Source organism: Cladosporium halotolerans (genome assembly GCF_011745625.1).
Source record: "Cladosporium halotolerans strain TM138-S3 chromosome Unknown Sca2, whole genome shotgun sequence".
Classification (NCBI taxonomy): Eukaryota; Fungi; Ascomycota; class Dothideomycetes; order Cladosporiales; family Cladosporiaceae; genus Cladosporium; species Cladosporium halotolerans.
This window is the reverse complement of record NW_027191453.1, coordinates 739,481-752,282: the sequence shown is the minus strand read 5'-3', so window position 1 is coordinate 752,282 and position 12,802 is coordinate 739,481. Positions and strand designations below refer to the sequence as shown.

The following is a 12,802-nucleotide window of genomic DNA, read 5'->3' as shown; positions in this document are numbered from 1 at the left end:
TCCCAAATCGCTGTGGCGTCAGCGCTGCGCTCGCTGTGGCGCGAAACATCCCACTTTCTTGAAGCCGCGGGGTGTGACTGCTTGCTGTGCCCGCCAAAACTTGAGCAACACACTCTCACCTAAAACACCACGCCCTGTTGCCCTTATTATCCCCTCGAATCAGTACCCAAACCTACCTGAGTCGTCGTAAATATGGCGGGAAAGAAGGGAGCGGGCGAGAACTCCAAGAAGGCGGCAGGCAACGCGAAGAAGGCGGAAGCCGCCGCAGGGAAGAAGGCTGTCGAAGACGAGAAGAAGGCCGCAGCTGAGGCGGCAGACTGGAAGAAGGGTTCCAAGGACAACAGCAAAGCGTATGGAAGACTGACTCGCATTCTTGTGATCGGCGAATACTGACAGCTTCACAGCGATGCTGCTGCCGCAAAACAGGCCGAAGCCGCGCGCAAGAAGGCCGAGAAGGAGGCCTTGATGAAGGAGGAAGAGGCGTCTCTTCCCAGCAAGCCCGGAAAGAAGGCTCCTGTGAAGAAGGCCCGTGGTCTCGATCTGTCCGGCCTCGACGCACCCTCCAGCAAAAAGGAACTCTCCGCCCTCAACGCAACCGGTATCGACGACGCGCTCGATGCTCTGAGCCTGACCAAGGCCAACAACGAGAAGATCGACCGTCACCCGGAGCGCCGCTTCAAGGCTGCCTACAACGCATACGAGGAGAAGAGACTGGAAGAGATGAAGGATGAGAAGGGCCTGAGAAGGCAGCAAAAGATCGACCAGATCCGCAAAGAGTTCGACAAGCATCCAGACAACCCTTTCAACCAGGTCGCTGGTACCTACAATATGAGCAAGGAGGAGATGCAGGCCCTCAGGGACAGCGAGAGGGCGAAGCTCGAGAACAGACTTGGTGCTTGAAAGGATTGAGCTGTCACTGGAGAAGGGGGTGGGAAACGTTTCTCTGCTGCCTGCTGAGGCTGCAATTAAGCCAAGGCCGATGGGTCGTCTCGCAAGCGTCGAACCTGGGGCGATCTGTGACAGGTAACACCGAGGTACTAAGACTAGTTGGCCGAGACCTGTATCCCGGTCATCTGGTGCACCTACGAATCATGATAATGAAGAAGGAATTGGCATAGCTGTCGCTCCAGCCATGACTCCTTCGAGGAGCTTTTGATCTTGGCACGCCGTAGCTTTCGTCTAGAGACAAGTATTGTACAGCCATTCATGAGCCACATCTTTACCAGACTTCGAGAACAAGCTTTTGAGATTCGCCGAAGAAGAGAATGATCAGTAACTGCAAGGAAGTCCACAATATATTGCTGAAAAACTGGCTCGTGCGGGCGGCAGGCGCTTTCTTGATGGACATTCAACGAAGTCTGTGATGTGTGACCGATCCTGTTCTTGCATCATGGCAATTTGACGGGTTAGAGCTCAAAATCATATTGCCCCACGAAGATGTTCTGGACGATCAAACGTCAGGACGATGCGCGCTTGGATCGGTGATGTCCGTGCTCATCGGCTCCCAAAGCGCAGTCGCGTGAAGCGCGCTGCTGCCACACGCGTTGCGGAGTGATGCTTCGAACTTCTGTCCTGCGAGAAGACACCACCCATACTATATCTCCACGCCTTTCAAAGCTACTACTTACACAGAAAACCCTGCCCATACGAATTCTGCCGATTTCCACGTACATCAGGAACCAAATCATGCTGTAAATCGCTCCGGACGAATTGGCAGCTCGCGTGGACTTTCGCATCTCGACACGCGCCAATCTACACGCATTGGACGAATACTTCTTGATGCCACCGCCTCAATTCGCACCACAGAAACCCTGCGGCCACTTCTACGATGTATTTGCCACGCGATCAAGCAGGTCAACTCTATGAGCAACTCGTACGCAATCAACATCCGCTATCACCCCCGGTCCTCATTATCACGTCTCTGGGAGTCGACGCGCTATGTGCTACGCGAATCCTTACGTCGTTAATGAAACGCGACTTCATACAACACAAGGTTCAGCCTGTGGCCGGATACTCTGAGCTTCAAGATGCAGGACGAAACTTCGTATTGCCCATGACGCGACAGCGGGGCGGAGATGGTGGTGTTGTGGTATGCCTGGGTGCTGGGGGATTGGTGGACCTGGAAGAAGTTCTCGGACTCGACGGACAAAGCGTGGAGGAGGGAGTGGAGCCAGAGGATATGACGGACCACGGAGTGGAGGTTTGGGTCATAGACGGCAGGCGGCCGTGGAACTTGAACAATGTTTTCGGATCCAGCACCATTTTGCAGCAGACCGAGGAAGGCGCTATCGTTTCAAAGAGACAAGGCGTGGACCGAGGACGCGTTCTACCACATTACGCGCCCGGCAAGGGCGGCATCATTGTCTGGGACGACGGTGACATACAGGACGACATGGAAGCGGAAAGGGAGGCTTACATGGCGCTGCAAGACATGCCTGAGATTACCGAGGAAGACCTTGACATTGAGCAGGAGGACACAGAAGACGAAGCCGAGGAAGATGAGCCCAGCAGCTCCCAAAGTCGGAAACGAAAAGCCTCAAGCCATGACTCTGGCGGCGAATCGGATGACGGCTACGATCGACCACGCCAGAGACGACGGAGTAATTCGAGTATGCCGATCCCATCATCACCTGGTGGAAACCCATACTCGAACCAGTCGGTAGCCTCGACCCCACCTACAAGTTCCCAAGCTCAGTCTCCAGGAGCGGTTATTCCATCGTCACCACCAAAAGCACCTTCGGCGAGGCAACTTCGGCGAAAGTTACTGAAGATGCGGAGAAAACACGAAACAACGCTGCAATCTTACTATACATTGGGAACGTCAACCTCGGAGCCTGTGTCTGGCATGCTCTATGGGCTTGCTTCGGAGCTCGGTCGCGAAGACAATGATCTGCTCTGGCTGGCGATCGTGGGAATCTCTTCAGTCGAGCTGTCTCCATTCTCAAGATCGAAATCAGGCCGGAACGAAACAGGTCGTCGAGTCCTGGACAAGTCAGAGACGATGAGAGAAGTCTTGCGAGATGAAGTCCGGCGACTCAACCCGGTGCCTGAAGATGAACTCAGGAGAAGTCAGAACGGCGATGTCATTCCTATGAAGGCGAGAAGCCCAACAGACTGCTCGATCCGGCTCTCACCAGAACCTCGCTTTCTCCTCATTCGGCACTGGAGTCTTTACGATAGTATGCTTCACTCTCCCTTTCTCAGCACGCGATTGCACATGTGGTCAGATATCGGCCACAAGCGTCTCGCCAAACTGCTTGCGAAGATGGGCATAAGCCTGCAAGAGGCGGGTAAGGGCTACATGCACATGGACATGGAGCTCAAGCAATCTCTGCGGAAACGCATCCTCAAGTTCGCTCCACAGTACAACCTTGACGGGCTCGTTCCCGGCGAGGATGGGCGTAGAGGTCTTGAGGGCTGGGGCTTCGTCCGCAGTTGGGGCTGGAAGTCCACGCTTTCGGCCGTCGACGTCGCAAGCGTGGTGAGCGCCATTCTAGAAGTCGGCGCCGACCCTCATCTTCCAGAGACGACTTCACCACATAACCCCAGCAACTATCAGCCCGCCAAGACATACAACTCTCGCATACGGGCCCTCCCAACGCCACCTCATTCAGAAGACGACTCAGACCTCTCAGCCGCCGCCGACCCAGATTGGACTACTCATCGTTTCTTCGCCGCTTACGATGCCCTCGATCCCGTATCCTCATCCAATACCGCTGGTCTAAGTCTGCTGCTCAGTCACATCGGCACCGCCCAGCACCTGGCCAGAGCTATCCTACGCACAGGCTCTGCACTCATCTCCAAAAGGCAAATTCGCCATCTTCGCTCTTTCCGCATGGGCGTTGTAAAGGAGGGCCCCGACGTCGCTCTGTTCTCGCATCCTGGAGCACTGGTCAAATTAGCTGCGTGGGTCGGGGAAGCCGTTGCAGTGCTAGAGAGTGAGAAAGGACGTCGGCGAGACCTCAACGAGGCGCTTGTGCTGGGATGTTTGGACGAGGCCCGAGGCGTGTACGTTGTCGTCGGACTCGGAAGTGGCGGCGCAGGCAAGAAGATTCGAAGTAAAGCGGAGATCAGGGAAAGGGAGAACAAGAAGAAACGCAAAGCAGCCGACAAAGCCGCGAAGAAGGCCGAGCGCGCGAGAAAACGGCAGGAGAGGAAAGAGCTGCAGAGGGAACGAGATGAGGCGAACGGTCTTCTCAACTCAGACGACGAAGACGAGGACGAAAGCGACGCCACAGAGTCCGAGGCTTCCGAGTCTTCGGATTCGGAGTCGGACGCTGATTCGGATGACGAGTCAGCGCAGGCGAGGAAGAAGAGAGGTCACGGCTTGAATCGCTTCGGGCAGGCTTTCCAAGAGGTCGTTGAAGAGACTGGTGCGAGGGTCAGGATCGACAGCTTTGAGCACAGCGTCGTCGAGGTGAAGAAGGAGGATCTCGCAGGTTTCCTGGAGGCATTGAGTTTGCGAACGGTCATTGGTTGAGACGACGGCATTGCTCTCCCCAATACTTTTTGTTTTTCATGCGGTGGGAGTTCTTGGTGATTCTGGTCGCGATTTGGACGCTCGCTGCATGATGGTCGCTTGACGCTTTGGATTTTGTTTCGGGCATTCTTCTTGTTTTTCTTCGTAGTCACGCATATCCCACTTCCACTATTCACCAAGTTACTCTGAGTCAAACCGTGTTCCCGTTCTCCTTGTCTTCAGCGCTCCCTACTCGCAAACATAGCTTCCCCAATCATCCTCATCCTGTCCAACCAACCTCGCCGTTGACGGCCACGCGCAAAGCTTCCGTGTCCTCCCGCTACCATCTGGCGCATCAGTACTCAGGACCTCGCCCGGCTTCTCTCCCCTTTCAACCCACTTAACCATCTTCGCAACACTGTGATACTTCGCAGGCACTTGCGGATAGTGCGCCGCAGCTCCACAGTGTCCGCCGCCAGGTACCATGAACAAATTCAGCCAATCGCTCACGTCCTTTCCTCCCCCAGTAACCTGACGGATGTGCTCCAAGTGCTCGATCGGCCACGTCGCGGCGTTGAACGGGTCCGCCCAACCCTGGTAGACAAGCAGCTTGCCGCCGGCATCTTTGAATGCGCTGAGATCGGGGTCGATGGCGTCGATGAAGGCGCCGGCGCGCACGTCGAGGTCGGCGACGTCGGAAGCCCAGTTGAAAGTCGAAGCGTTATAGGTGAGGTCGTCGTAGACGAGGTTTTGCAGGATGGGGACGCTGAAGGCCGAGGAGAGCTCGCCTTGTTGCACTGCCCATTCGATCTCGGAGCCGAGGGTGAAGCCTGGGTAGAGAGGCTGTTGAGTTGCGGCGTTTTGTGGCCCGGAGTAGATTGACTTTGCCGCAAGGAACTCGGGCGGACTGAGGCATGTCGACGAATTGGTGGTAGAGGCGTTGCAGGCTAAAGTGGCGACTTCGAAAGTGCAGTTGAGGGGGTTCTCGAGAAGGCGGTCCTCAACGCCGTCGTTTAGATCGCAGGCGTCAAGGACGGCGTTAGTAGTGAGGTTTAATTTGGCCTGAGATAGCTTGCTTGCATTGCTCTGCAAAGGTATCAGTGGTGTTCGGTGGAAGAATGGAACATCACAAACATACGGCTGTCTGTTGAGCGTTCCAAAGGAAGCTCAAGGCAAGATGTGAGTACCAATTGCCGGGACACCCGGCAACAATGCCGTCAAACAGACCAGGGTGGTACTGAGCGAGTGCCACTCCTTGTGCGCCACCAGTGGAGCATCCGTCGTAGAAAGAATAGCTCACATCTTGACCATAATAGGCAGCCGTCAGCGCTTTGGCTGCTGGGGTAAATAGACTGATGGCATCGTGGATCCAAGCTGTGACTTGCTCGCTGTCATGAAGGTATGGCAGGTATACGCCAGGTTCGCCGCCACCGCCGTTGTTGTCCTGTGCTCGATGCCCAGAGTCACCGCCTGCTACGGCAAATCCCATTCCAGAATTCAGCTGGGTCATCATGTTCGCGTAATCGATCACTCCCGCCATACCGCCGCCGCCCACGGCCATGAAGCGGTCATTATATTGCAGGCGATCTGGTAGCCAGGTTGCGGAAATCAAAGTGTTATTCTTGCTCCCGTACGAGATTGAGGTATAAACTTCGCAGAACGGAACTCTGTTGAAGGTGTTGGAGTTGTTCAGAGACCCCGATGGGTAGTAGGTAGAATTCAGAATCGTCGCATTGTAATCGCTTAGAGGTAAAGATCGGGCAAATGTGGAACAATCTGGTTTCTGCTTTGGTAAGCTCAAACCAATTGCCATTGGCACAATGGCCATCAACGACACGGGGTAATGCATAATGGGCGGGTGCAAGGTTGCCTACACTTCTTGGGCGGCGATGGACTGCGACATATACCTTCTTTCATGTACCGATCGGCATCTGCAATGATGATCTTTCCGCACGAGTCGGGTTCCCGGGGTTCCCCATGGCATGGTCCGGATGATGTCTCTTTCTAATATTCCCTAGCGCAGAAGGCCATGCCACAATGAGCCTTAGACTGGCTCGACGGCCCACGTGCATGTATGTCACGTAGGGCCGTGTAAAATTCGGGCTGCCACCTGGACATAGATGTCGCGTGGACTCGATGCGGAACCCTCCACACTGACGTCCCACTTCTCCAGCACCTCCACATCTTCATCTGGCATCGGCGCCGAGGGCCGAAAAATGCGAAGAACCACTTTCCCGAGTCCCGGATAGACTTGACGATAACCTCATTGGCAAACAAGCCGATCTGCTACAATACAGAAATTGCATTCACCAAGGGAGAGGTCACGTCTTTTCAGCTTCTCGATTCTGTTCCCTCACCGAGCATACAGCTCCTTTGAATGATTGGACGCTTGCAAAAACATCTGGCGTGGATAGAGATCATCTCTGTGACCAATGAGCTTGGAAATTACCTCCTAACTACTACTCAAACACGCCCAGGTGCCCATGACACTCCGCGCTCTGGTCAGAGACGCCGTCTACACCACCCAGATATCCTAACCAGTCCTGTGACAGGTGCATGACAGGATCCTCAATTTGGTGCAAGTACATGCTTTGCAAGTCATCGTAGCAGTGCAGGAATTCCGTATCGACAGCGAGGGAGTTTTGCATACTGGATGTGTCAAAAGGAGGCTTTCCTTGCTGCCCAGTCCAGTATCCTGAGGTTGTCTCCGTATTTTTTGGAACTGCGCTAGTTCCTATGTTAGTGAGAACGATGTCACCAGCCGCCCTGGAGTCCTCCGGTATTCTATTTGAGCTTGCCGAGCTAGACGATGGCCGATATCCTGTAGCAGGTGGCTGAGTCTGCATTTTCAACGCATCGGCAAGGACAGCGTCACTCAGCCGATCAAAGACTTCATGACAGTGTCGAAGAGCGCTCCATCTTTCCGCGACCGCGACCATGACGTTCGAACAAGCCCTTGAAATTTGCGAGATTTCGACAGCTTCGGGACCTTTCTCCAACAGACAGCAGTCTGAACTCGAGGGGTAATTGCTTCGCTCTCTGAAATGTCGGCTGACGCTGTAGATGAAAGACAGGCCGGCTATGAAGATGGACTGCAGCGCGATCCAGCTGTAATTTATCTTTCTGGATTTGTGGAGGGCAGAGTAAGCAGTGATGGCTTGTATCGAGGAGTTGTAGATGTTCTGTAGCGACACTTGGTCATGGCTGATATCGGCTAAGAGTGGGCACGGCCTCCATATACTCAGCTTCGCGTTTGCGTACAGAACATTGAACCAGACTGGCGATAGGAAGCATGATTGTTCATGGGTGTTGGTAGTCGCCTCATCAGGCAGGTGAAGATGTTCTACCTTACAACGCCATTCTTCCAAGCTTTGCGCTAGATCCTCTCGGATCTTGACGGCTTCGGTGGCAGTCATTGATGGTGCGCGCCGCCTATGCAAGATCGTGAGGATATTGCCACATAGCAGTCGGTATTCAATGATACTTCTGAAAACCGAGATTCTTGGTACTCTCGATGGCGTGAGAGCAGAAGAGTACGCTATGGTGGATTCGCTGTCGTCTGACGGAAGCACGGCATCTACATCCTCATCTCGCACAGCTAGTGGACGACCTAGTATGTTGCTGGTCACACGGTCCATTGCAATGACACACCAGAAACATCTCCTGGCAGTCTCCTGCTGCTGATAGCGTGCGAGCTGCGATTGGTCGAGGTCGTGAGAGTGTAATATTGGATAGGCAGATTCCCTATGCAGGCCTAGTTCCAAGCAGATGCGAGCCGCAATGCCGACCAGATGCCACATCGATGCTGAGTTGTCTTTGATGGAACTGCCCTGCCGATACTGGCATAATAGAAGGATAGCCTGCAGACTCTCGACTCCGCCGAGTGCAAGCACTTGATCGAGCTCCTGCATTGCCCGGGCATGATGGGATTCTGCGCTCGGAAGCATTTGCCAGTCGTATTTGTACACACTTGCAGTTGCTATAGCAAGTACCATATTGAATATGAAAGCATCATAGGCCGATGCATGGATTGGATAGAAGGAAGCATCCCGGTAGCAGCGTTCGGAAATGTCGAGCAGCTTGGACGGAGAAAGAAAAGGGAAGGCAATGGCGTCGTGGTCAAAGTATGATCGTATAAGATTGGAGACCAAAGTCTCTGGTGGAAGCTCCTGCTTTCTTCTGGAGTTGGCCGAGGATGGTGCTAAGATTTCCGGACAAGCTCCACGCGTGTGGCTTTCGCCTAAGGGAGGTGTGCTTTGTCTCGAGACTGATGCATCCACGCTCGACCGCACCAAATCAGCAAATAGAACACCACTTGTCGAGCCCAAGTAAGGTTGCCTTTCCCCAGCAGCGTTGATAGACAAGTATGAAACCTCGCTCACTGCGTCTGCTCTCTTGGTTCCATCCGACTGTGACCGGTCCGTGACGGTTGGAGAGGTGCCTTGCTGCTCGACCGACGTCTTAAGCCTTGTTATTTCGTCAATCAGACTCTTGTTGCGGGCCTCAGACTGACGCAGTCTCTTTTCAATGCGTTCCACGTCCTCGGACGTGAAACGTCTCTGCCGCACCTTGTCCGTGAACGTGCAAGTAACGTTGGCACGGACACATGGTCCACATGGTTGCTGCTTATCGCAACGCCCTTTGCGGCGATAGCACCGATCACAGTTGGAAGCTTGCATCTTGACACACGAAACAAACCTGCATATGGCATCCTGTGAGATAGAGGAGTAGCGGTCCTTCGGCGCCGAGGTCCAACATGTTACCTTCCCACGGCATACCCCACTTGGGTTGAAGCGCTTTCGGGGACATTGGTGGGGACGCAGGGAACAATTACACCGCAGCAGATTCTATGGCGGGATTGAGGTCCACGTGCCGGATATCGGTCGATGTTGCACCGAGCTGCTTGCCCTGCAGTTTGTGATCATGTGAGCCGCCGCGATTCATGCAGCTGCAGTAGGGTTAGGGTTAGATCCATCTGGAAGCAGGACAAGACTTCAAAAGCCGTACATGCGTGTGTGCAATTACACGTTGACTGTTAAATCGTCAGCAGAATACCGCTTGCTCGGGCGTCTCATGCGCGAAGTGTCATGCAACCACTACGAGCAGTCGTTGATGATTTTAGCCGCCCAAACTTGGAGGCGTCCAGTCGGAGGCTCACCTGAGCAATCGTCTCAGCTGGCAATCAGCCTCGTCTTTCGCCCTCAGGCTTATTCGCTGGCTGTGGCTGGCCTGTTCCGATAGGTCGACCGTAGGTGGTGATCCTCTCCGCTGGCTTAGACATGCGTGGTTCACAGTGCAGCCTGATCGCTGTCGGGGTCTAACACGAATGATGCAAGCATCCTTGGACACCTCGCCCACGTTGCCGAGCACCAACCAAAACGAAACGATGACATTATACTTACCACCTGATTGGAAGGTTGACAAAGCGTGAGGAATCCGTCGAGGTCGGACATGCCCACTGGAACAGTCGGAGGGGACACCGGCCCATCCTGTAGGGCCGCCAGGACCTTCCAGCTCAACAACCTTGCTCTCCCTTGTTACCATACCACCAACAGCATAAGCCTAGAATTCTATCCCGAAGACGGGCTGATCGAGAGATACACGGTGCAGAAGGTCCGTGAGATTCTTCGTTGCTCGTGCGAGATATGCAAGCGAGACAAAGGGCACTTCAAGAGAAGTGTAGACCTCCAAGCATGTGGCGAAAAGATTGTGAAGAAAGACGGCATCCGAACGTTCGCGCTTCTCGTCCACATCCAACACCCATGTCTTATGCTTGGTTTTGTACAAAATGCGCATGATGGCATCCAGCATCCATCTACAGTTTCCGACAAAGACCTGAAAGAAACATACTGGCGCACATATCAGAAGGCGGCGCAAGACGAATCCAACGTCCTCATCAAAGAGTTCCAAAGCAGCAAGCATCAGTTCATAGCACCCATGCTTGATCCTACCTACCAAGTCTACGCTTCTGAAGCGGTCCTCCCTTTCGCAAACGAGGAGGAGATTGGTAGGGGTGCCTATGGCACCGTATACAGGTTGGAAATTCCTGAACACCATTGCAGGGTCTTTCCAGAATCCATCAAACCTATCTGGAATCGAACGACGATCGATAAGGAGATGCGCAAGCATCGATGTGTTGCCTTCGCTCGCAAAGAGTTCAGTAGACGAGACATGGTAACCTTCTGGGCAGAGGCAGAGAATCTTCGTCGGGTCCGCGATGTGCTTGAAGGCAAGCATATCGTAAACATGCTCAAACCATGCAGACGCGGCGATACATACAGTATCTTGTTCCCATACGCCGAAATGAGCCTGGAACAATTTCTTGACGAAAAAGCCGACGCTCACAGGGGTGCACCATTGGAGCGTGACGAAGTATGGTCTCAAGTGCTCGGCATATCGGAAGCACTCACAGATATTGCGGAAAGCCTCGGCAAAAAAGACCTCAGCAGCACAGAGTTTCACAGCTCAGATGCAGAAACTTGGGTAGGCTGCCACTTCGATCTGAAACCTGCCAACATCCTCATATTTGGCGATGGCGTGTGGAAAATTGCGGATTTTGGACAGGCGGCCTTCAAACCGAGGCAAGGGACTGACACTAACATGACCAACGAAGGCGGCAGCGATGCGTACTCCGCGCCTGAGACTGATACAGGTGGGAGAACGGGAACACGTTATGATGTTTGGTCGCTGGGTTGCATCATGTTGGAAGTCACTGCCTTCATTGCGGGAGGCCGAGAAGGACGCTATGGCCGAGGCAGCCTTATGACAGCACGACAAACCATCCCAGACGGATCTAACGGTCGGAACAGTCGTCTATGGCAACGCGGGCAATCTGAGGGAGTCTATGTGGTGAAACCTGAGGTCCTGAACTTCATTCAAGGGCTCTTTGACATGTTGCCATTGCACACGGCGAGCGGGAATTTCTTGAGGCGCATTTTGTCTCTTATCAAGCAGATGCTGGCTCCTGATGCGAAGCAAAGGAGGGACGCTAATGGCGTAGTTCATGAGTTGCGTGATATGATAAAACCGGAGGAACCACTACGAGACGTGGAATTGGGCCAGTCGCAACCGCGGGCTGGCGAACGGCCCCTCGGACAAGAGTTTTTGTCTGGCTTAAGGTGAGCGAGGCCGTGTCCCAAGTCCAATCCCCTCGTCAATCTAACACGATACAGATTCTGGCATACACAGCACTCACCAGTGCTGGGAGGCTCCCAGAGTCGTGCTCACGGACACGCCAGCTCAACTAGTGTCAACCTACATCTATATGCAAGTGACGATAGTTCGATCAGACTCAATGTTGTGCGTGAAAATGGGCGGTCGGATTCTGAGAGAGGTAAGAACGCAACACGTGCGCTCAAGTCGAATATGAGATTGTCGCTTACCATGCGTCCTAGTCACGCGATCAGAGACCATGTTCGTTCCAGTATATGCCTTCAGCACCAGGGTTCGTGAGCGCTCGTCCTGCCCGCACTTCTACCTTTCGGCCTCCGAAAACCCACGTGGAGAGCAGCCTTCGGGTTATCATCCCAGTCTCGTTCTCTATGGGCTGGAATTCACCGTGTCGTCTTCTTTCGGCCACCTACCAGATGCGATTGCTGCTCAATCCGCGTTCACAGGACAATGTGTGCTTGAAAATCGCAGGTGTGTTCAAGAAAGTGTCTGATTCTTGCATTCGTATTGACGGATCATAGCTTTAACTTGAAGAGTTGCCATGCTGACCTGTTAACCGGCAAACTGAAGAAAGTTGGGAACATGCTCTCCAGAGTTCATGAAGCCGTCAACCGTTTTGGGAATAACTCTCAGGCTGGGAACGCATCGAGAGATGGACCATCGAACAGTACCGGTGACATTGTGATGCAAATTTGGCGTGAAATCATACCAGATGTCTCCGATGCCACACCAAAGCGGCCAAAAATCCGCCGAATTGCGGTGTTCAACAGGGACCGTACCATCTTCCTCTTACCCCGTGAGTTGCAGAAGACACCCTCTCAACGTTTGCGGCGCTTACCGTGTGCAGTGCAAGTGGAGTACAGTATCCGGAAAGGCACGAATGGAAATTTGGTCGTATTTGAGCCCACCGATCCGAGTTAAAATGACGCATTCAACGGCTCAATATTACAGCCGCGGCGTACAGCTCCAATCGGCGAGGAGCACATAGCTTTCGCTGGCATCCCGCTGGATCCGTGCGAGCTGCAGAAGCGTGAATGTACTCACAAGCAAAAATACGGAAAGGTTGAGATGAGGTTTGAGAGTTCGGAAGGTACTTGATGACACAAACTGGAGCAGTATCATGTTACTGATTCAGGTACAGATGCAGCTACATTCAAAAGGATATATATCGGG

The 12,802-nt window shown here is 53.6% G+C and overlaps 4 protein-coding genes across 4 annotated transcripts; 3 read left to right on the top strand and 1 right to left on the bottom strand.

Annotated features, from left to right (window-relative positions):
- The first annotated feature begins 66 nt into the window (after positions 1–66).
- WHR41_00776 (uncharacterized protein) lies at positions 67–1,216 on the top strand. Its single transcript, XM_069369382.1, has 2 exons — positions 67–350; positions 405–1,216. The coding sequence occupies exons 1-2, from the start codon at positions 193–195 to the stop codon at positions 898–900; spliced, it is 654 nt and encodes a 217-aa protein (XP_069233752.1). The 5' UTR covers positions 67–192; the 3' UTR covers positions 901–1,216.
- A 612-nt stretch (positions 1,217–1,828) lies between these two features.
- WHR41_00775 (uncharacterized protein) lies at positions 1,829–4,480 on the top strand (the record flags this gene model as incomplete). Its single annotated transcript, XM_069369381.1, has 1 exon — positions 1,829–4,480. The coding sequence occupies one exon, from the start codon at positions 1,829–1,831 to the stop codon at positions 4,478–4,480; it is 2,652 nt and encodes an 883-aa protein (XP_069233751.1).
- Positions 4,481–4,708: 228 nt separating this feature from the next.
- Positions 4,709–6,397, bottom strand: WHR41_00774 (uncharacterized protein; the record flags this gene model as incomplete). Its single annotated transcript, XM_069369380.1, has 2 exons — positions 5,598–6,397; positions 4,709–5,545 (listed from the first exon to the last, which is right to left on the bottom strand). The coding sequence occupies exons 1-2, from the start codon at positions 6,306–6,308 to the stop codon at positions 4,709–4,711; spliced, it is 1,548 nt and encodes a 515-aa protein (XP_069233750.1). The 5' UTR covers positions 6,309–6,397.
- A 3,182-nt stretch (positions 6,398–9,579) lies between these two features.
- Positions 9,580–12,550, top strand: WHR41_00773 (uncharacterized protein; the record flags this gene model as incomplete). Its single annotated transcript, XM_069369379.1, has 5 exons — positions 9,580–11,577; positions 11,632–11,792; positions 11,854–12,100; positions 12,151–12,425; positions 12,477–12,550. Exons 1-5 carry the CDS (start codon positions 9,911–9,913, stop codon positions 12,548–12,550), a joined length of 2,424 nt encoding a protein of 807 aa, XP_069233749.1. The 5' UTR covers positions 9,580–9,910.
- Between the last annotated feature and the right edge of the window lie 252 nt (positions 12,551–12,802).